Consider the following 22,227-nt stretch of genomic DNA (forward strand, 5'->3'; position numbering starts at 1 on the left):
GTATTTGATAAACCATAATTTATACATATTATTATCCCATGCTTAACACATTTTTTGGATGAATTATCCTTAGATTTGGTGAATTCGATACTCCTAATCCTTTAATTTCATATTTTATACTTAGGAGAGCATAGAAGGGCAAAAAGAGTGAGAAACGGGCCGAAAATGGAGAAAATGGACCCACATGGGAAATCAACATGGCCTAGACTTCCTCACACGGGTAAACGACACGGCCGTGTCCATTTGGCAGGATCAACACACCCGTGCCTATTTAACAGCCTTGACCACGATCTGGAGCAATCGCGCACGAGCGTGTCCTTGTCGAGCCTAAGTATAGTCCTATGTGGAAAAGGCCACTTTTGAGGGCTCTTAGGCATTCTAAAGCCTATTTAAACACCTGAGGAGGCACTTAGGAAGATACACGGAGTAGGAAGCAAAGGAATTACTCGAAGAGTCGATTGATCCATCTTAAAAGCCGGATTATTCATCAAGACTGAAGGTCTCCCTTCAATTTCCATTCAGGAGTTTTGGGGTTTCTTTATGTTTTGCATTCATTATTCTTCTAAGATGCTTTCTTTTATAATTATGAACTAAACCCCCTAAATAACTAAGGGGAATGAAACCTAAGACAGATCTTGTTATTATTATCTGATTTATATGATAAATATTTGACTTGTTCTTAATTATGTGTTCTTAATTCTTGCCTTAATATTCCATGAATATTGATTCGAATTAATGCGCTTATTCAGAGGAGCAAAACTCTCTGTCTAAGAGTAAATTTGTCATAATTAAGCGGAGTTGATTGCATGCCTAGAGATAGGGTGACAAGATTTTGCCAGATTAGGGTGAAACCTAATAAGGGGGTCCATAGATCGAGTTAATGCAACACTAGGGCGTTAATTAGAAAGAGATATCAATTAATCAACCTAGGGTTAAACGTTATTAGTCTCGAGAAGATAATAGTATAACTTAGGGATTTCTACGAATCAAGTCAAATGAAAAAATCGTCTAATTCAGATTCAAATAACAAGTGAAGTCTAGGTGGATTTTTCCTTAGGTATTGTCTTAATCAATCGAATTTTCTAAAAGTATTTTCCCCAATTTTCTTTCTCTGCACCCTTAGTTTAGTTAATTAGTTTTGATAAAAAAATCCCTTAATTTTTAGGCTAGATAATAAAAAGAAAGTAATTACTAGTACTCTTGGTTCCTTTGGGTTCGACAATCCGGTCTTGCTAAAGCTATATTACTGTTCGATAGGTACACTTGCCTTCATCGTGATAATATTTGGCGCTGTTGCCTGGGAACTAAGATATTAGGAACACTCGATTTTTATTACTTTATCCATTTTACTTTATTTTCAATTTAAATTTTTATTTTATTTTCTAATTTTTCTTTTATTCGCTCCTAGCAGGTTTTTATAGTGTATGACTAGAGGAAACCCGTCGAGACCATTACTGTTTGATAGTGAGATCGATCGCACAGTTCGTAGAAACCGAAGAGAAATAAGGCGAAGCTTAAGATACACAGAGGAAGAGCAAGAGGACGATACTTCAACCACAACCAAGGAGATGGCTGAAAACTAGGAAAGTCCGCTACCTCCTGCGATTGTCGCTGATCCAGTAAATTAGAATCCTACTCCACGCACTATGTATGATTATGCTAAGCCAACTTTAATAGGAACTAAGTCAAGCATAGTTAGGCCTGCTGTTGCTACAAATAATTTTGAACTGAAACCTAACACAATTCAAATGATACAACAGTTTGTTCAGTTTGATGATTTGCAGGATGAGGATCCAAACAACCACTTGGTAAATTTTCTAGAGTTTTGTGATACATTTAAAATCAATGGCGTTTCTGATAATGCCATTCACCTTCGGTTATTCCCTTTTTCATTGAAGAACAAAGATAAATAGTGGTTGAACTCGTTACCACGAGGGTCAATCACTACTTGGGAACAAGTGACCAAAAAATTTTTATTAAAATATTTTCTGCCAGCTAAAACAGCCAAATTACGTAATGATATCTCTTCTTTTGTGTAGATGGATTTAGAAACACTCTATAATGCATGAGAGAGATACAAGAACCTTTTGAGAAGGTGCCCTCACCATGGGTTACCACTCTAGCTACAGGTTCAAACGTTTCACAATGGCCTGAATCCTTCGACTAGACAGATGATTGACGCAGCTGATGGAGGAACTATCAATAATAAGACACCTGAGGAGGCTTATGAATTTATAGAAGAGATGTCACTGAATAATTATCAGTGGCAAGTCATGAGGACAAAGCCAACGAAAACAGCCGGCGTTTTTAACGTCGATTCGGTCACCATGCTCTCTAACCAGATAGAACTTCTGAATAGAAAAATTGACGGTTTTCTTGGTTCTTCATAGGTTCACCCAGTAATGCAATACAATGCAAGTGGAGGAGGATTGAGCAATTCAGAATACCCATCCTATGGCCACAACATGGAAAACGAGCAATTAAATTATATGGGTAATAATCCTTAACCTCAAAATAATCCTTATAGCAACACTTACAATGCAAGATGGAGGAACCACCCAAATTTCTCATAGGGAGGCCAAGGGAATCAGAAACCACCACCACCTCCAGGCTTCCAAAAACAACCTTACCACTAAGAGAAAAAGCCGAACCTTGAGGAGATGCTAATAAAATTCATCTCGGTGTTAGAAACCCATTTTCAGAATATTGAGACAGCACTTAAGAATAAACAAGCATCGATCTAAGGGCTCGAAACTCATATAGGTCAGCTCGCTAAATTAATCTGAATGACCAACAGGAAATATACCTAGTAACACCGAACCAAATCCAAAAGAGCATGTGAAAGTAGTTACACTAAGGAGTGGGAAGGTGTTAGCTGAATCGGAAAAAAAGCCACCACAAGAAGCTGAAAGAAGCAAAGGAGAAGAGGAAAATTCCGAAAACAATGATAATCCTATGCCAAAGGAATATAAACCGCCAATCCCATATCCAGCAAAGTTGAAGAAAGATCGCATGGATGCATAGTTCGATAAATTTCTTAAACTTTTTAAACAACTGCACACTAACTTACCTTTTGTTGAAGCTATATCGCAGATGCCTACATATGCAAAATTTTTAAAGGAGCTTCTAACAAACAAAAGGAAGTTTGAAGACCTATCTATAATGGAACTTAATGAGGAATGCTCAGCCATACTCCAAAATAAACTGCTAGCCAAACTGAAAGATCCAGGAAGTTTTACTATTCCCTGTTTAATTGGTAATCTGAATGTTGATAAGGCACTAGCTGATTTAGGTGCTAACATTAATTTGATGCCATATAAAATGTTTAAACAACTTGGTCTTGGGGAACCTAAACCCACTAGGATGAGCATTCAATTATCTAATAGATCTGTTAAATATCCTAGGGGAATTATAGAGGACGTACTTGTAAAAGTAGATAAATTTATATTCCCTGTTGATTTCGTTGTGCTTAACATGGATGAGGATGTTAAAGTGCCTTTAATCTTAGGTCATCCCTTTTTAGCCACCACTAGGGCTGTTATTGATGTGGGTGATGGTAAATTGGTACTTAGAATAGGTGACGAAGAGATCATTTTTAAAATTTATGATGCCATGAGATTTTCTAGGGAACAAGATGACTCATGTTATTTTATTGACTCTATTGATCATGCTACTCAAGATTCTTTTCAAGAATTCGTACATAAGGACACGATGGAACTGTGTCTTACCCAAGAAGACGGGGTGGATGATGATTGTGAGATAGGAACCAAACTAAAATCCAATGAAACGTCCCCAAAACCAGCGAAATATGAGGGTATTAAGGTGAACGATGAACTTAAGTAAAAACCCTCTATTGAAGAACCCCCCAAACTGGAACTTAAACAATTACCGAATCACTTGGAATATGCATTCCTTGGAAATAATTCTACATTACCAGTAATTATTTCATCTAACTTACAACCCAAGGAGAAAGAGGAATTACTCCAAGTATTAAGAGAGCATAAAAGGGCCATAGCTTGGAAAATTTCTGACATTAAAGGGATCAGCCCTTCTTTTGGCACCCACAAAATTTTAATGGAAGATGAATATAAACCATGTGTGCAAGCCCAAAGACAATTGAACCCCAACATGAAGGAAGTCGTTAAAACTGAGGTAATTAAACTCCTAGATACTGGAATTATTTATCCTATTTCTGACAATTCTTGGGTAAGTCCAGTGCAGGTTGATCCTAAGAAGGGAGGCATGACTGTTGTAGCCAACAAGAAGAATGAATTAATCGCAACAAGGACAGTCACAGGTTGGAGGGTTTGCATTGATTATAGGAAGCTAAATGATGCCACAAGAAAATATCACTTTCCCCTTCCATTCATTGTCCAAATGTTGGAAAGATTATCAGGGCACATGTACCATTGCTTCTTAGATGGACTCTCTGGTTATTTTAAAATCCCACTAGCTCCTGAAGATCAAGAAAAGATGACATTTACATGTCCATATGGTATGTTTGCTTATCATAGAATGCCTTTTAGATTATGTAATGCTCCTGCTACTTTTTAGTGTTGCATGATGGCCATTTTTGACGAACTCGTAGAAGACATCATGGAGGTATTTATGGATGATTTCTCAGTTTTCAGTAATTCTTTCCATCTTTGCATTAAAAATTTAAAACGATTTTTAATAAGATGTGAGGAAACAAATCTCGTACTTAACTGGGAAAAATGTCACTTTATGGTTCAAGAAAGTATTGTGTTAGGACATAAAATTTCTAGTAAAGGGATTGAGGTTGATAAAGCTAAAATTGAAGCCATTGAGAAACTGCCTCCCCCTAATTCGGTAAAGGCTATTAGAAGTTTTTTAGGACATGCCGAGTTTTATAGAAGATTTATTAAAGACTTTTCTAAAATAGATATGCCTTTGACTAAATTACTAGAAAAGGATACTGCTTTTAATTTTGATCAGGAATGTTTAGAAGCATTTAATACTTTAAAGGTTAAATTGACTAAAGCTCCAATTATAATTGCACCTAATTGGAATTCACCTTTTGAACTAATGTGTGATGCAAGTGACTTTGCAGTAGGTACAGTTTTGGGACAGCGAAGAGATAAGCATTTTCAACCTATCTATTATGCTAGCAAAAATTTGACAGCCGCACAAGAAAACTACACCGCCATGGAGAAAGAGCTGCTAGCTGTGGTTTTTGCATTCGATAAATTTAGGCCATATCTAATATTGTCTAAAGTTGTCGTTTATACTGACCATTCTGCTCTTCGCTACCTTTTAACTAGGACTGATGCAAAACCTCGACTCATCCGATGGATATTGTTATTACAGGAATTTAACTTGGAGATCAAGGATAAGAAAGGAGCTGAAAATCTTGCGGCTGACCACCTTTCCAGGCTTGAAAATTCAAGTACCAAAGAGTTAGATGAAATTGAAATAAATGATTCATTCCCTAAAGAATAATTTTTTGCTATATATGAATCTGGGGTACCTTGGTTTCCTGACATTGCAAATTTTTTAGCCACTAACATTATCCCAAAAGGGTTGACACATCAGCAAAAGAAGCGATTCTTTACTGATGTGAAAAACTACTTTTGGGAAGACCTTTTCCTTTTTCATATATGTGCATATCAAGTCATTAGGCAATGCATTACAAGGACAGAAGCATTAAAGATCTTGGAACACTGCCACTCAAGACCAATTGGAGGACATTATAGTAGGAATAAGACCACACATAAAATACTCGAATCAGGTTTTTATTGGCCCACTCTATTCAAAGATGCCAACAGGTATGTTACTTCTTGTGACAAATTCCAAAGGACAAGTAATATCTCCAAATGTGATGAAATGCCTCAGACATATATGCTTTCATGTGAAATATTTGACTTTTGGGGTATCGAATTCATGGGTTCATTTCCTAGCTCATTTGGGAATAAATACATCTTAGTAGCTATCGATTGTATGTTTAAATGGGTTGAAGCCCAAGCTCTATCTACTAATGATGCTAGAGTAGTAGTACGTTTCCTTAAGAAACTTTTCTCTCGATTTGGAACACCTAGAGCAATCATCAGCGATAGGGGTACTCATTTTTGTAACTTCCAATTTGAAAAGACCCTCAAGAAATACAGAATTCACCACAGAATAGCTACCTCTTACCACCACAAACTAGTGGACAAGTCGAAGTGGCAAATTGAGAGCTTAAATGTATCCTAGAAAAGACGGTGGAATTAAATAGGAAATATTGGACAATGAAAGTAGATGATGCTTTATGGGCTTATAGAACTGCTTTTAAGACCCCCATAGGCACATCACCTTACAGACTTGTTTATGGAACGAGTTGTCATCTACCATTTGAGTCAGAACACAAAGCATTATGGGCTATAAAATTTCTAAACTTTGATCCCAAACTTACAGGTAAAAATAGGTTGATGCAGTTAAACGAGTTAGATAAGTGGCGAACCAATGCATATGAAAATTCACGAGTATACAAGGAAGAAACGAAACGCCGCCATGACACTCATTTGAGACAAAATAAACAATTTGAAGTTGGAGATCTTGTGCTATTATATAACTCGAGGCTCAAATTGTTGTCTGGGAAGCTTAAATCAAGATTTTCAGGTCCGTTCATAGTCAAAATTGTCTTCCCATATGGCACCGTAGAGGTAAGTCACCCATCACAAGGTACTTTCAAAGTAAAAGGACATCGCCTCAAACCTTACAACGGTGAGAATTTTAAACTTGATAGAGAAGAGCTACGGCTCCACGAACTGCCCTAAATTTACCCATAAGGTAGAGTCGAGCTTAGACTCTAAATAAGCGCTTCTTGGGAGGCAACCTAAACACTAACCTCACTAAATAGGATTTATCTTTTTCTTTATTCGTTCATAGTTTACCTACAGGAATTTTTGACATTTGACAAGGGTACACACGGCCAAGCACACAGGCGTGCCTAAGGCCGTGCTCACACCACGGGAGGTAGCACAACCGTGCAATACGGCCGTGTGAAAATAGAAAAAAAATTTCCCAAACATGGGATTCAATAAGTTGCCACGGCCGTGCAACATGGCCGTGGGCAAGACTTCCAAATTAACACGGGCGTGCGACATGCCCATGCCCACCACCCGCGGTCGACACTGTCAAAAGAACACGGGCGTGTACAAAACCCACAGGCATTGGAGAAGCAAACCACATCGCACACGGTTGTGCGATACGACCATGTGACCACACAGCCTAGACACACGGGCGTGTCCTCATGCCGTGTAATGATTACTCATTTCACGATAAACACGGGCAAAATGCGAACCACACGGGCGTGTGACACGACCATTTAAGACCCGTGTGGGACCACACGGTCGTACTTTTTTCCTTTTTAAAAAAAAACTCATATTATTTTTATTTTTACTTTTATTTCAATTTATTTGAAAACTCATTTTTATTTTATAAACTCGGTTTATCTTTATGATTATAATCGAATTATTCCCTTAATTCCCTTTCACAAGTGGTGCATTCTCAGTTATCCCTCAAAAGCAGGCCTTTCCTTCAGTTTTATCTTCAATTATCGCTCTCCAATTCAAGGATTTCGTCCAAAAATTCAAGAAGTTTCACTTCTCTCCCTATCTTAGGATCTTATATCTCTATTTTCAGTATATCTACCTTTGTACATTGAGGGCAATGTACATCTTAAGTGTGGGGGATTACTTATATCATGATCAGAAAAATCCCTGCATTTTTATTCTCATGTGATCTTCTCATATCATTATTAGAATGAATTTTAATTAATCTATGATTTTTATTGATATGTCTTGAAGTAAAACATGGGCATTCATGCATCGATTGTTTAAACTTTAAGGAATTAGAGAATCAAGCATGATAAGTTAATTTTTGAGAATTAAAAATTTTTAGGTTGTTTCCCCAAGTTTAGGTATTATCTTGAATTAAAATTCACAGGTTTAAACATCAAAAAGCCATAATTTTTGTGAGAGCTTGAGCCTTTAGAGCATCTATTTCTTTCATACTCATTTTTATTGTTTCTTTGAGTGCGTCAATATTGAATCGTTTTTCTAGAACTTGCTTGATTATGCATGTCAATACCACACCATTTAATTTGATATGTCAAAATGATAAAGGTTCTTAGGTTTAACCCACTCACTCCATAAAAGCCTACCTTCATAATTAACCTTTAGTGAACCCCCTTGAGCCTAACAACCCATTCATTGATCCACCCTCCATATTAACCCATAACCCATTATTGTTGAAATCCCCTATATTAATTTGATCCTTATTTTTGTTGAGATTTGATTTGAATAAATTGTTTAACTATGTTTTATGTTTGATAGATAGCTTTTATTATTTGACTTGTTCTTAAAAATAATAATAATAATAATAATATTAATACATACATACATACATACATACATACATACATATATTTATAGCGATTGTTGTTTTTGAGCTTAAGTGTTTAATTCCATATTCTGAGAAGAAGCTCATATGTATTCAATTGATGATTAGTTATTTTTCTAGTTAGGTAATTTTTCAATTCAATCTCGATTCTAACTGTGACAGCCCTAATGTGACCCTAGTCGGAAAGTGGTTTTGGGACCACAAAATCGAGTCGTAAAAATGATTAATTGTTATATTCTATGCTTATTATGTGTGTACATGCATATGTCGACGTTTCATTCCCTAATTTTGCCAATTGCATGAGAAATTATTAAATAGGGATCAATATGAGACATGGTGAAATATGATAGACTAATTTTAAATGGTTTATTAGTGCATGTCAACACAAGGGTGGACTTGCATGTCAAATTGCCCAATTTTCTTTATAGTGGCCGGCCAAGATGGGTGTTGATGGGCAAATATATATGTTTAATTAGTTATTAAAATAAGAAATGGCATTATGTGAGAAAAAAATAATATTAGTGAAATAAAGGTAAGAGTGTGTTCATCTTCCTTACCTTCTTGCAAAGCCGAAACAAAAGGGGAAAGAGGAAGGAATTTGTCTAGGGCATTCGGCTATCTTGGAGGTTAAATAAGGTAGGAGTTCATGTTATTTCTATTGATTTTTATGAGAATCTAGTAGTAGTCAAGCTCTTATTGTAACCCATATGTTGATTTTTCTTTAGTTTTGGTGACAAATTGTGCATACGGTATTATTGGATAAATGCTAAAAGGATGGTGTTTTGATATTTTGGATTGAAATATTAGAAAGGGGAAAATATGAGCTACCTAAATAGATATATGTGAATTTAAAAGATGGTATGAACAAATGTGGAGTTTTGCTAGTTTAGGATTATTCGGCCAAGTGTTTATGTGGTGGAAATTAAGTGTTAAATGGAATGAAAATGATATTATATGGGGGTATGTATATCCGGCCATATGAGTAAATATATAGATGATGTTAAATTTGATTATGTATAAATGGGCCATATAGAGTACACATTGTGATATTAACTTTAATTCTCTATAATTGATCAAGTGGGTGATATTGGTGTATATGGTTGAATTTGATTTATGAATATGTACCTTGAAATAAAATATATCATCGACTATGTTACTTTGGAAGTAAGAATGCATTCGGCCTTGAGACAATTTATAAGTATTAGTTAAGGTTCTAATGTTTTGAACAAGAATGGTTGTAAGATGAAACGAAAATTATTAAAATATATATGAGTAATTAACAAGGGTGGTTGCCGTGTATATAATATTTATGTGTGTTTTATTGAAATATTTATTGGGTTAGTTATAGTAATTGGATCTTAGGTGATCAATAGCCGAATGGCTTAAAGTTAGTAAAAAGCATAAGGTGAATAAAAAATAAAATGTTGCCGTATGATTCTTTTGATATGAAACTATTAATGTTATGGGATATAAATAACTAGCAAGGTAATTAAACTAGTTAATTTATTTATTTTAGCTCAAGAACCTAAAGGAGAGGCGTCCAACAAGGGGAAATCGAAGGTCATCGAGTAGCCGACTTGGAATTATTTTACCCAACATAAGGTAAGTCACCAAGCATATATTTTGTATTGATCTAAATAGACATAATGTCTATGTAATTATGCCGAATGGAATGATAAATTTATATACATGTATGCATGTGGAGATGAAAGTGTTGAATGAAAAGAAAAGAGGTGAGATGTATTGAGTTGTTGATCTCGGCACTAAGTGTGCGGGTATAAACATTTATGATCATGAGATTGGCACTAAGTGTGCGGGTTTAAATTGTACAGCACTAAGTGTGCGAGTTTGATTATATAGCACTAAGTGTGCGAGTTGATTATATAGCACTGAGTGTGCGGACTTAATATATACTTTTGAATCGCTATGGACACTAAGTGTGCGACATTATTAAGTTGATCACGGACAGCGGATCGGGTAAGTACCTTGAGTTCGTGACTAATAGGCGCTATGTTTATATTTGAAGTTGAGCTTGGTAAGTTTGAACCTATGTGACAATTATAATTGAAGTCACGTACATAAGATTTATCGTGGAATAGGTGAAAGGTCGTTTAGTTGTATGATTGTAACGAAAATAAAATGATGTATGAAAATGCCTCAAATATCCTATTGATTAGTATATGGAATGTGAATGCATGACTTGGTATGAGATTGAACCGATAGGTTTAAGGAACTATGGTATGGTTCGGTATGGATGGAGTAACTAGCCTCGTTCCATTTTGTTTCCTCTTGTGATAATGTTATTAATGGATGGTAGTGCATTGCTTATGACTTACTGAGTTATATACTCACTCGGTGTTTCCTTGTCACCTATTTTAGGTTTCTTGGACTCGTCTCTTTTTGCGTGATCGGGCCGTCATCGGAGTCATCACACCGGCTAGCAACTTTTGGTATCTTCTTTTTAGTCGGTCTAGGAGAACATTTCGGCATGTATAGGCTAATATGTTTTGTTGAAATTTGGTATGTAAACTTTTAGCCATGCGAAAATGGCATAAATGTTCGGTTGGATTTGGTTCTATAATGTTAGGTCGTAAGTCTTGGAAATTCGATTTTTATGCCATATGTCATGGTTGATTATTTTTGGTGTCAAAATTCATGATATGGCAATAGTGTAGTAGGGAGATGTTTGACAATGATTAGCCCTTGGCATGGCTAGTCATGATCATGATTTGTGATATGTATGATGAATTACTAGTTAGATCAAGGAGAAATCACGAAATAGGCATAGTTGCTTTAGTAACAGATGCTGGCAGCAGCAGTGACGTGAGATTGAAAAATCACTAAAAATAGTAGGAGTGGAATTAATTAATGAATAAATTATGTAATTGAAGCTCGATGAGTCTATTTTCATATAGAAGAAACGAAACGACCATATGAGCTGTATGTTAGGAGATAATTAAACTCTTGTGAAACAGGGCCAGAGCGATTTCTGGATTCCCTTTTCCGACTTTGGTAATTCATTATAAATTAACCAGAGATAATTAGAAGTCATGCCATATGTGCATAGATTCCCCTTCGAGTCTAGTTTCTATAGAAACAAACGACATCAGTAATGAAGCCCTGTACAGGGAGATATCCAAGTCGTAATGTGCAAAGGTCAGTGTAGTCGATCCCTGTAACATGGGACACTTTGACTAATAAACTGTACTAATTGGCCCAACAAAAAATTCTAGAAAAAAATATGTAGATGGGCATATGAGTCTAGTTTCAGGGAAAATTTACAGAACTGGATTTCGAGTTTCAGAACTCAAGATATGATTTTTAAAGCGACTAGTACGCAGATTGGCAGCTTGTCTGGGAAATTTTTTTTAAGTGGTTTGAAGTCTGTTAGCACCTCGTGTTCGACTCCGGCGACGGCCTCGGGTTCGGGGTGTTACACTAACATTTTCTTTTAGCTTGTGACCACACCCCCTAACGAAAGCCACATTACAACCCTCTAAAGACTTTTTGATTGATGTTTCATCTCAATTTATAGTGGTGGAGATTTGGTTTTCATGCAAGCCTATGATAATAACTTTTCATATTGACTATTGAGTGCTTTATTTGATGTCTTTAAACACCTCGAGTGATTTGTATGAATCTTTAGTGATGATGCTAAACTCTGTGATATTTTGATCAAAGGTGATTACTTAGATGAAGGGGGACACCTATGTTTTCATGATAAAATGCTCAACTTGGAATGTTTGAGACTTTGATGTACTTTTAGTTGAATTTTCAATGTATGATTACTTATGGATTATTTGAGATATTATTGATAGGGATTATAAATTGAGAAAAAATTATTTTGATTGTGAGTTGAGGATTTTGCTTGAGGACAAGCAAACACTTAAGTGTGGGGGTATTTGATAAACCATAATTTATACATATTATTATCCCATGCTTAACACATTTTTTGGATGAATTATCCTTAGATTTGGTGAATTTGATGCTCCTAATCCTTTAATTTCATATTTTATACTTTGGAGAGCATAGGAGGGCAAAAAGAGCCAGAAACGGGCCAAAAATAGAGAAAATGGACCCACGTGGAAAATCAACACGGCTTGGACTTCCTCACACGAGCAAGCGACACAGCCGTGTCCATTTGGCAGGATCGAAGCAATCGCATATGGGCATGTCCCTGTCGAGCCCAAGTATAGTCCTATTCGGAAAAGGCCACTTTTGAGGGCTCTTAGGCATTCTAAAGCCTATTTAAACACCTGAGAAGGCACTTAGGAAGACACACGGAGTAGGAAGCAAAGAATTACTTGAAGAAAGTTGATTGATCCATCTTAAAAGCCGGATTATTCATCAAGACTGAATATCTCCCTTCAATTTCCATTCAAGAGTTTTGGATTTTCTTTATGTTTTGCATTCATTATTCTTCTGAGATTCTTTCTTTTATAATTATAAACTAAACCCCCTAAATACTTAAGGGGAATGAAACCTAAGATAGATCTTGTTATTATTATCTGAATTATATGATAAATATTTGACTTGTTCTTAATTATGTGTACTTAATTCTTATCTTAATATTTCAGGAATATTGATTCGAGTTAATGTGCTTATTCAGAGGAGCAAAACTCCGTGTCTAAGAGTAAATTTGTCATAATTAAGCGGAGTTGATTGCACGCCTAGAGATAGGGTGACAAGATTTTGTCAGATTAGGGTGAAACCTAATAAAAGGATCCATAGATCGAGTTAATGCAACACTATGGTGTTAATTAGAAAGAGATATCAATTAATCAACCTAGGGTTAGACGTTATTAGTCTCGAGAAGATAATAATATAACCCAGGGATTTCTACGGATCAAGTCAAATGAAAAAATCGTCTGATTCAAATTCAAATAACAAGTGAAGTCTAGGTGGATTTTTCCTTGTGTATTTTCTTAATCAATCGAATTTTCTAAAAGTATTTTCCCCAGTTTTCTTTCTCTGCACCCTTAGTTTAGTTAATTAGTTTTGATAAAAAAATCCCTTAATTTTTAGGCTAGATAATAAAAAGAAAGTAATTACTAGTACTCTTGGTTCCTTTAGGTTCGACAATCCGGTCTTGCTAAAGCTATACTACTGTTCGATAGGTACACTTGCCTTCATCGTGATAATAGTTGGTTTCAAGAACGATCATTTATAAATTATTTAAAACTTATCACAAATATCACGAATCAGTATTTCATTCATACGTGATTGGGTGCATTCAAATTAGCTAAGTGATCCTAACCAAACGACGGCTAGTAGACGCATAATTGAAAAGTGCAATGCTCAATTTAAATCATTAAACCCGACTAAATAAGAGGTTCATAATATCTTTAGTTAGCTCTATTATCTTACATAGTTTTTAGGTTTATGTGATTAAACTATTGCAAATGTAAATGTCCCCATGACCTCGCATAAATACTAAGAAACCATTAGTTTAATATGATCATTAAAATGCATATTTCACTAAGTAAAAGACTCTGAGAGGACTTAATTTGGTTTCCAAACTCATGAAAGATCGAGTTACCATGGAATGTTTTCTGAACATTGTTAAGAATGATGAAAATGAATTGAGTTGATTAATATAATTATCCTAGCCTATTTTATGTTGATTGTTTTTGTTGCTAAAGCCATTCATTCATACATTAGATAATTTGCATACTTAGTTAAAAATTGTATTAGAGATCACTTTCTGCATCTAGTTAATTTAATCATCACTATCCAAAATTATTGAGTTCTTATATCAAATTGTGATTTATAATTCTGCAATTAATCGATTAATGTACACAGTCCCTATGGAGACGATAACTCATTTTACTTATTACTTGAACTACTATGAACACTTGCACAAATCCCGCTACAGCCATCACTTGCTCTTGAGCAGTTATGATGGTAGGTGGTAAGGTTTATGTTTTAATATTCATACTTTGTTGGGGTTTTCACATTTATAGTGATGATTGTTTATTTTCTTTGTGTGACACGGCTTTGATTATTTTGGAATCCTTTATTTAGGTGAGCTTTTGGTAACAAGCAATCCTCCGACGAACTAGGTACTGTTAAGTTGCTGGCTTTAACAAGGATAAGTGATCGAAGGCGATTGGGGGTTGTTTTGGTGTTTAGGATCAAGTGCAATATAGTTTTGATTAAAAATTTTTGAAAGGCAAGGGTCTTTTTTCGTATATATTTTCTAATTCAGTTAAATTGGATGTTGTTTTAGGTTTTGAAATTGTTGGTTTTGCATTGGCATCAAAAAACGACCAAGTGTGTAATGGAAACATTGAAAAACTACGAATGGCACGAAGCTGAAAAGTACACTGTCAACGTCACACGATCGTGTAGACCACACAAGCTTGGTTAAGTAGGCCGTGTGCGCGTGTGTGTTAGGCCGCGTGGGCTCAATTTTTGTAAATTTTGGTTAGGGTCGTAGTTGAAGTGCGATTCAAAGTTAGTTACTTCATAGGGCCTATTGTATGTTTTGTTTAACTTTTGTATGTGATATCTGCTATATGAATAATGTATGTGTAATTACTGCAAGTATGCCAATAATGTGAAATTCGTATCTGATCAGTAATCTGATAATTCTGTTAGCATGTTCTGATTACTCAAAGCATGACTCATCTATATGTATGTAAGTATGTATTATGTTTTGCATGTGTATAGGGGTGGGATAATGATGTGACGAAGGAAGTGTTGGCAGTTTAATGATTTGCTTTATCTGGTAGTTTAAACCACATATCTGTTATGGTGGCTTTACCACACTTAACTTATTCTAGCGGATTACCGCACTATTTTCTGGCAGCTTGACTGCTCTATTCTGAAAAGTGACATACGCTCACTTATAGGTGTGTGGGGTTGGTTGGGTATTTATTACCCGAATTGGTGTGTAAAGATGGACGGAGATGGTGTGTAGCCGATTGGGGTAAGATCTGAATTTGTATCTGTATCTGTATCGTATCTGTATCTGTATATGTATCTGTATCTGTATCTGTATCTGTATCTGTATCTGTATCTGTATCTGTATCTGTATCTGTATCTGTATCTGTATCTGTATCTGTATCTGTATCTGAATCTATATTTTTATTTGCATCAGTGACTGAATCTGAATCTATATTTGCATCTGTAACTAATCTGTCTGTTATATTGATATTTGTTCTATTTATTTGAGCTGAGTTACGCACTGAGCTCGTTAACTCACCCTTTGGTTTTATCCTCTCGGGTGATCAACAAACTTAGGATTAGACAACATGTGGAAGCTTGGGTTGGATTCTCAATAATAAAAACGGTTTAAAAGGGGTTTAATGTTTAATATGGACTTTTTCGAACTTTTTGGACTGTAAACTATTTTGGACTTTAAACTGCAAAATTATATGTTTTATAATCTGAGTTACGGTTTTCAAATTTTAATAACTTAGAAATTTCTGCTACAAAATGAAGTAATCACGTAAGTATTTTTCTTTAACAAAATAAATAGTTTTTATCAAGTATTTTTCCTAAAATTAGAAAGCGATATGTCAAAATTGATTCTGTCAAAACTCACGATTTCGAATTCAATTTCTAAATTAAAATCAAATTATGTAATTCCTTAATATTCAGCTATAACATTTAGGCCGAATTTGAGAAGTTACACTACCATTAACTCTCATAAAGCATGCCAAAATCACATCCCATCACATCCAACAAAAACACTCAATGATCTTATTGGAGACTCATATAACAGAATACTTATCCAAAAGAGCCAACGATTCTCTATATAAGCTCATCTATTTTCAAGAAGAGCTCCATTAACCAAGAACTACCAAAACTCTGAAGTACCTCCACTATTCTGCAAACATGCTTAGAACACCACTAGAAGCTTTGGGCAGAATCGTATGAACCACTTCCAAACTTCTAAAACCAAAACTTGTGTCAATAATCAATCTTTATACAGTTCAAAAGTGAATGAATAAGCAAAGACAATTTAATGCAATATTAACTATTTATGTTTGTCGAAGTAGACGTGGTGAAAAGATTAAAAAATACATTTGCAAAAACATTACACGTATCTAATCTCAATCGGTTGAATTTTAAAAATTAAAAAAATCCAAAACAACATATAATATTTTACAATTTTAAAAATTAATCAATATTTTCAAAATTTTCAAAATCTTTTTAAATTTATTTAAAGATTTTTTTTAATTTTAAAAGATTAAAAATTCAAAAGAATTTCTAGCTTTCTTTTTCAAAATTTGAAACTAATTATTTGAAATTTTAAAATATTTTATAAATTTTAAGTATATTATATTCTCCATTTATTTTTCCTCCTTTTTGCCATGTTAACTTTAATTAATAAAAATAATTAACAACTATCTTTATTTGCTCAAATTAAAAAATATATAGATATAGATTAAAATTGCCTCAGGGACTAAAATTCGCCTTATTGATTTATCTTACAGACAGTTTATTAAAAGAAATAGTTAATATGATCTGAGCAAGTTTTTAATAATTCAATTGTTATTGTTTGTAATAATGAAGTACCCAAATGAAAATCTGAGCACATGACTCATTTGATTTGTTCACAACCAAAGCTAGAAACTCAAGCCTTACAATGATAAAGAAGTAATCCTGATCGGAAACAGGCAAGTAGTTCCATTGGTAATAATAAGAAGGAAAGATTATGGTGTCTGATATGACAAAATCTGATATCAGCTTTACAAAATATTCTCAAATCAAATTTACACTATGAGCTACATATTTAATTTACAACACCGGCCTGATTAAAGGTCTCATGCGGACGGTTGATATCTTAGGGAACTTTCGCTTGAAGTAGACCTTTTCATCAAAACAGCTCGAATTCAAGGTGCTCTCCTGTTGCTTTAAATTCTAAGTAATTGCTCGTTTCTGCCTCTGGGGACATCATTGTCGGAACCCCCAGTTCATACAACTCTGGTAGTTCTGGTGGAACAGCACACCGTATCAAAGCCCAGTTCAAGCCTTCGAAGAATGGATGTTGTTTGATCTCAGCTGCCCCCTTTTCTGTCCCTAGACGATTCTCGGGCTCCTTTACCAACAGCCGTTTGATGAGATCCCTTGCATGGAAACTAACGAGAGGACTGTCCGGAAACTTAAGGCTCTGCAACACTACATTAGCCAGCGTTTCTTCATTCCCTGCACCTCTAAAAGGCGTCTTACCATAGAGGAGCTCATAAAGAAAGATGCCGAAGGTCCACCAATCAACAGCAGCTCCATGACCATCTCCTTTAATGATCTCAGGAGCCAAGTACTCGTGGGTCCCAACAAAGGAATTGGATCTTGCATCAGTGGGTTCAGCAACAAGCTGTGGCAGTGATCGGACTTTGGCAGCAAGGTCTTCTTTCGCTTTCTTCTTTGTTTTTGCAGAAGTGGGCAAAAACTTAGGACCAAAGCATGGGACATGGCAGGTTGGTTCGATACAGAAGGGTTCCACGCAGCTAGAAGCCGTACATTGAACAGATAACCTTGCAGGATCCAAATACGATGAAGATTTCAGGAGAGTTGGACTAACTGTGCATCTCAGTGAAAGGTCAAAATCTGTGAGCATTATGTGGCCATCTTCTCGAACCAGAATGTTTTCAGGTTTCAAATCACGGTACACAACTCCAAGCATGTGCAAGTACTCCAAAGCAAGAAGAACCTCAGCTACATAAAACCTGCACATAAGAAAAATATAAATAACCAGTTCAGGATTATATTGGTTACTGATATAAGTTTAACGAAAAAAATGATCGCTCATAAGAAGGAAACAAGTAAAAACAGCACAGCTGGAGGTTAGCAACTCAAAACCAATGTAATGCAACATAATTTAGACAAGCTAAAACTTCCAAAGATGTGTTGACCCTAATTAAAAACCAGCATGGATTTATAAGGGAGTTCCAAGGTGAATAAGGTGGAAGCACCAATCATACCCATATCTAAACCATTTCATAACTTCAACCAGATATACTAGCAATGTACTGCAAAAATATTTGTACGTTAGATGTTCAAACTGAATGAATGACCAGAGACTTGCTAAATCAAAAGTTCCTCCTGTTAACAAGAAAAATCTAGCCGTGTTATGAACTTAATTCGAAGCGTCTTATCCTTCTTTTATTTTTTATTTTTGGTGTTCAATCATGAAGATGATCAAAACTAATAGATCAAAATCCTACTTTTGATCATGTAAGCATCTTACCGTGCTGCTGGCTCATAAAAACATCTCCCAGGCTGCTTTTGCCGAAGCACATGCAAATCCCCACCAGGACAGTACTCCATAACTAAACATGATAAGTTATCTGAAACGAATTGCGTATATAGAGTAGGTAAAAAAGGATGATCAAGCATCCTTAATATTTCTCTTTCTGTTTGGGCCCTAGGCATTTTCTTCCTTCTCGCCAAAAATTCGTTGTCCATTACCTTTATAGCAAACAAGCAGTTTGTACCAATAAGCTCTGCAAGATATACCGTCCCAATATCTCCACAACCAAGCTTCTTTAAAAGATTAAAATGTCTCAACCCGAAAACACCATCCTGCATTCTTATGTGGGAGATGGCATCCCACCTCATGTCCTTTGACATGTGAGGTTTGTTGCCACAGGTAGACCCACTTAAATTGCTGTCATCGCTGATGCTTGTGCTGCTACTATCACCAAGGCTGCTTGAACTTTGTGAGATGTCTCCCTTTTCTCTTGCTTTGGGGCTATTTTTAGCCCTTGGAATGGCAGCTTGGCTTCTGTTAGAGTTATTTTCAACCAAGGTTGGCTTGTGCATATCAGAACTCACATGACTTGAGCTGACTTCAGCAATAATACCAGCAGACTGTGACTTCATGGAATCTTGATTTGTTTCATTACTTGAAGTCTTCATAGAGCACTGGCATCTCTGACAAATTAATTGACTTGTATTCAAGTCCAAGTCTTCTTTAGACGTATTAGCAGCAGAAGAGGAATCCTGCTTCGTTTTTTTCTTGACAGAACTCTTGTTCCTGACAATTGTTTTAGCCACCCGGGGCACATTCCTTGTTGTACTGCTTGCTTTATTGCCATCGGTCAAGCTGGATGAAGGAACAGCATGCAACCTGCCTTTCCGTCCCGACTTTGGCACAGGTGATCTTTTTGGTACCTTGGTTGAAGCAGGCACGGTACTCTCAGGTTCTAATGTATTATCATCAGCATAAGAACATGATGGAGAAGATGCAGAAGTATGCTTTTCTTTCCGACGCATCTCTGCCTTTGGTGCTGGAGTTCCAACTTTTCTGGATGTAGAACTATCAGTTTGAGTTGATGTAGAAGTTCCAGTGCTAATTTGCATTGTTGCACGAGGAAACTGTGGTGAAGAATTAGAACTTTGGCTCATCAACTTATTCTTAGGAGCTTGACGTGGGGCAGCCATCATCCTAGAAGAAGTCGGTTTGTCATCTTCAGGCACAAAAGATATTTCAACCATGCTCCCCTTATGTTCATTTCCTGGAACACCAGGGTCAACTACAACTGGATTGAACGAACTCTTTACCCTTCCAGCTTCAGAGGCGCCAGGGGAACTAATTGACATTGACAACCATTTCATAGCAGCCATTTCCGATGCTTTAGAAATACAAAGATCCCTTAATGCCTGTTTCAATGACAACGGCTCTGAACCACCAATTCTCGGGGAGTGGGGTATCCCCACAGCAATTGGTTTCTTCAAAGCATTTTTCTTTAAAGAAATCGAGCTAGTACCTCCTTGGTACGAAACACTTAAACCTGTAGGACCTTTGACATTGATAGCCTCAAAAAGCTGGTTAATATCATTTTCTAGAGAATTCTTGCATCCCAGTTTCTGCACAGGTGGCTTCTGATCCTTTTCACCAATGCCCAATCCTATGTGCGGTCGGTATGTCCGTCTAGAACGTTGTACCGGTTTTAGCTCTTCACCTGCTTCAACAATTTCAAAAGAACCAGAATATGAACCCATCTTAACTGTTACACTGGCACTAACTTTTCTCAGCTGTATCTTCAAAGTTTTATTATACCCTCAAAAATTATACTAATTCATGTTTCCGCATAAACCAACTTTAACGATCCAAATGCGTGCAAACTTGTGAGCATGCTTTAAGCAAATCGATTTTAAAGCTCCTATATTCCGAGAACCTAAACACAATCACCAAATGGAAACAGTTAAAACCAGAAGTATCAAAGAAAGGTCATGTCAAAAACTATTATGATATATCAATATATATAAGGGTTATAGATATCAAACCACAAATAAATCACATCAAAATGACTGCCAAAAGATTTTCAAAAATGGAAAATCTTCGATATGCTAGCACCAATCACAATTCACAAGTACCCCAGAGATATCATGATGCTTTAGCATAAAAAGACTGAACTGTGAACCTAATCAAATCAGCTAACTAATGAAAATCACTACTGCTACAATGGCGCTTTCCACGCTTTTAATGTATCATAGCCAATTCATACGCAACACTTGTTAGATTTAAACTTTAAAAAATTAGCAAAGAAAATGATAGCCAAACATAAATTTTAAACTCTACTTTTTCACATATTTTTTCATTATTTTTCTTTCTTTCAGATGTAATAGATCAGAAGTAGAAAATGAAGACAAATCCAAGCTGCAAAGTAAGCTTTGTTCCATTTCTAGCTTTAACAAAAAAGAAGACCACTACGGATCCAGCTACCATATGAAACACAAACACTCTTTTAACTGCCAACCATAGCCCAACCCCCTCCAAAGGAAAAAAGAAAAAAAAAGCAGAAAATCAAGACAAAACCCAGAAACAGGATAGTCCAACATCCTTAAATGTCATTGCATGTATTAAATCCAACCCCAAGAAAAAAAAACAAAGATTCAACCCCCCCCCTCCCCAGCAACAGACAAAAAGCCAAAACTTGAATCCATAGAAAAAGACAGTACCTTAGGAAAGGAGAGAGAAGTGAAAACAATGAGGAACAGGTTCTGGAACTAAAATGTTGACATGAGAAAGTATACAAACAGTTGTTTAGGAATTGGAAACCCTACACCAAAAATGCAAGAACCTAAAGAGAGGCTTTGAGGAGGAAGAAGCAGAAGAGAGAGAAAGAGTAAGAGCACCAAAATAGAGAAATAGAAAACATTAGTTTTATTATTTTACGTTGGGGCTCTGATTATTTTGAAGGATGGAAGTGGGCCCACCATGTATTAAAGTGGGTCTCACGTAGTCGGCAATAGGGAACGGTAGATGTACTCACTGCCTAGGCGATCATACTTCAAAAAGTCATTTAACAAGGGAAATATTTTGTAAAGTTATGCATTTAGTTTTTTATTTTAATTTGATTATTTTTAATTATATTTTTTAAAATTTTAAAATTTTAATTTTGATATAAATAAGAGCACTTTAAAATATTTAGTTAAATTAATTAATATTATTATACCATGCTTATACTTGCATATTTAGTCTATATTTTCTTGAAATTTTAGTATTGTTGCAAATGATAATCATTAATCAGTTACTAAATATGCTCATAAGCCAGGCCAGGCCGGGCCGGGCTCAACTAAAAACTTAGGTCCATTTATTAGGCTCGGGCCTAAAAATGGGCCTAAAATTTTATCCAAGTCCGACCTAGATAAAAATGCTAAAACCCAGGCTCGACCTACTCGTATTAATTTTTTATATAATTTTTAAATACATATAATATATCAAAAATACTAAAAACATCAAAATAAATATTTCCTAACAAATTGAAAATAAATTTTAAAAAATATGTAAACTTAATTGACACTAAGATAAATACAACTTAACAAGTAAATGCCTCTAAAATAATAACAAAATTAGCAAATATCTTTAAA

The 22,227-nt window shown here is 35.5% G+C and overlaps 1 protein-coding gene and 1 non-coding gene across 2 annotated transcripts; both read right to left on the bottom strand.

Moving 5' to 3' along the window:
* Nucleotides 1-2,006: 2,006 nt before the first annotated feature.
* On the bottom strand, nt 2,007-2,113 carry LOC121228760 (small nucleolar RNA R71). Its single transcript, XR_005926335.1, has one exon. It is a non-coding gene; the product is annotated as a small nucleolar RNA R71 (small nucleolar RNA).
* A 14,901-nt stretch (nt 2,114-17,014) lies between these two features.
* On the bottom strand, nt 17,015-21,505 carry LOC107948251 (serine/threonine-protein kinase D6PKL1). The gene is made up of 3 exons (XM_016882736.2): nt 21,316-21,505; nt 18,599-20,531; nt 17,015-18,077 (listed from the first exon to the last, which is right to left on the bottom strand). The coding sequence occupies exons 2-3, from the start codon at nt 20,353-20,355 to the stop codon at nt 17,228-17,230; spliced, it is 2,607 nt and encodes an 868-aa protein (XP_016738225.1). The 5' UTR covers nt 20,356-20,531; nt 21,316-21,505; the 3' UTR covers nt 17,015-17,227.
* Nucleotides 21,506-22,227: the final 722 nt, after the last annotated feature.

This window comes from Gossypium hirsutum, chromosome A04 (genome assembly GCF_007990345.1).
Source record: "Gossypium hirsutum isolate 1008001.06 chromosome A04, Gossypium_hirsutum_v2.1, whole genome shotgun sequence".
Classification (NCBI taxonomy): Eukaryota; Viridiplantae; Streptophyta; class Magnoliopsida; order Malvales; family Malvaceae; genus Gossypium; species Gossypium hirsutum.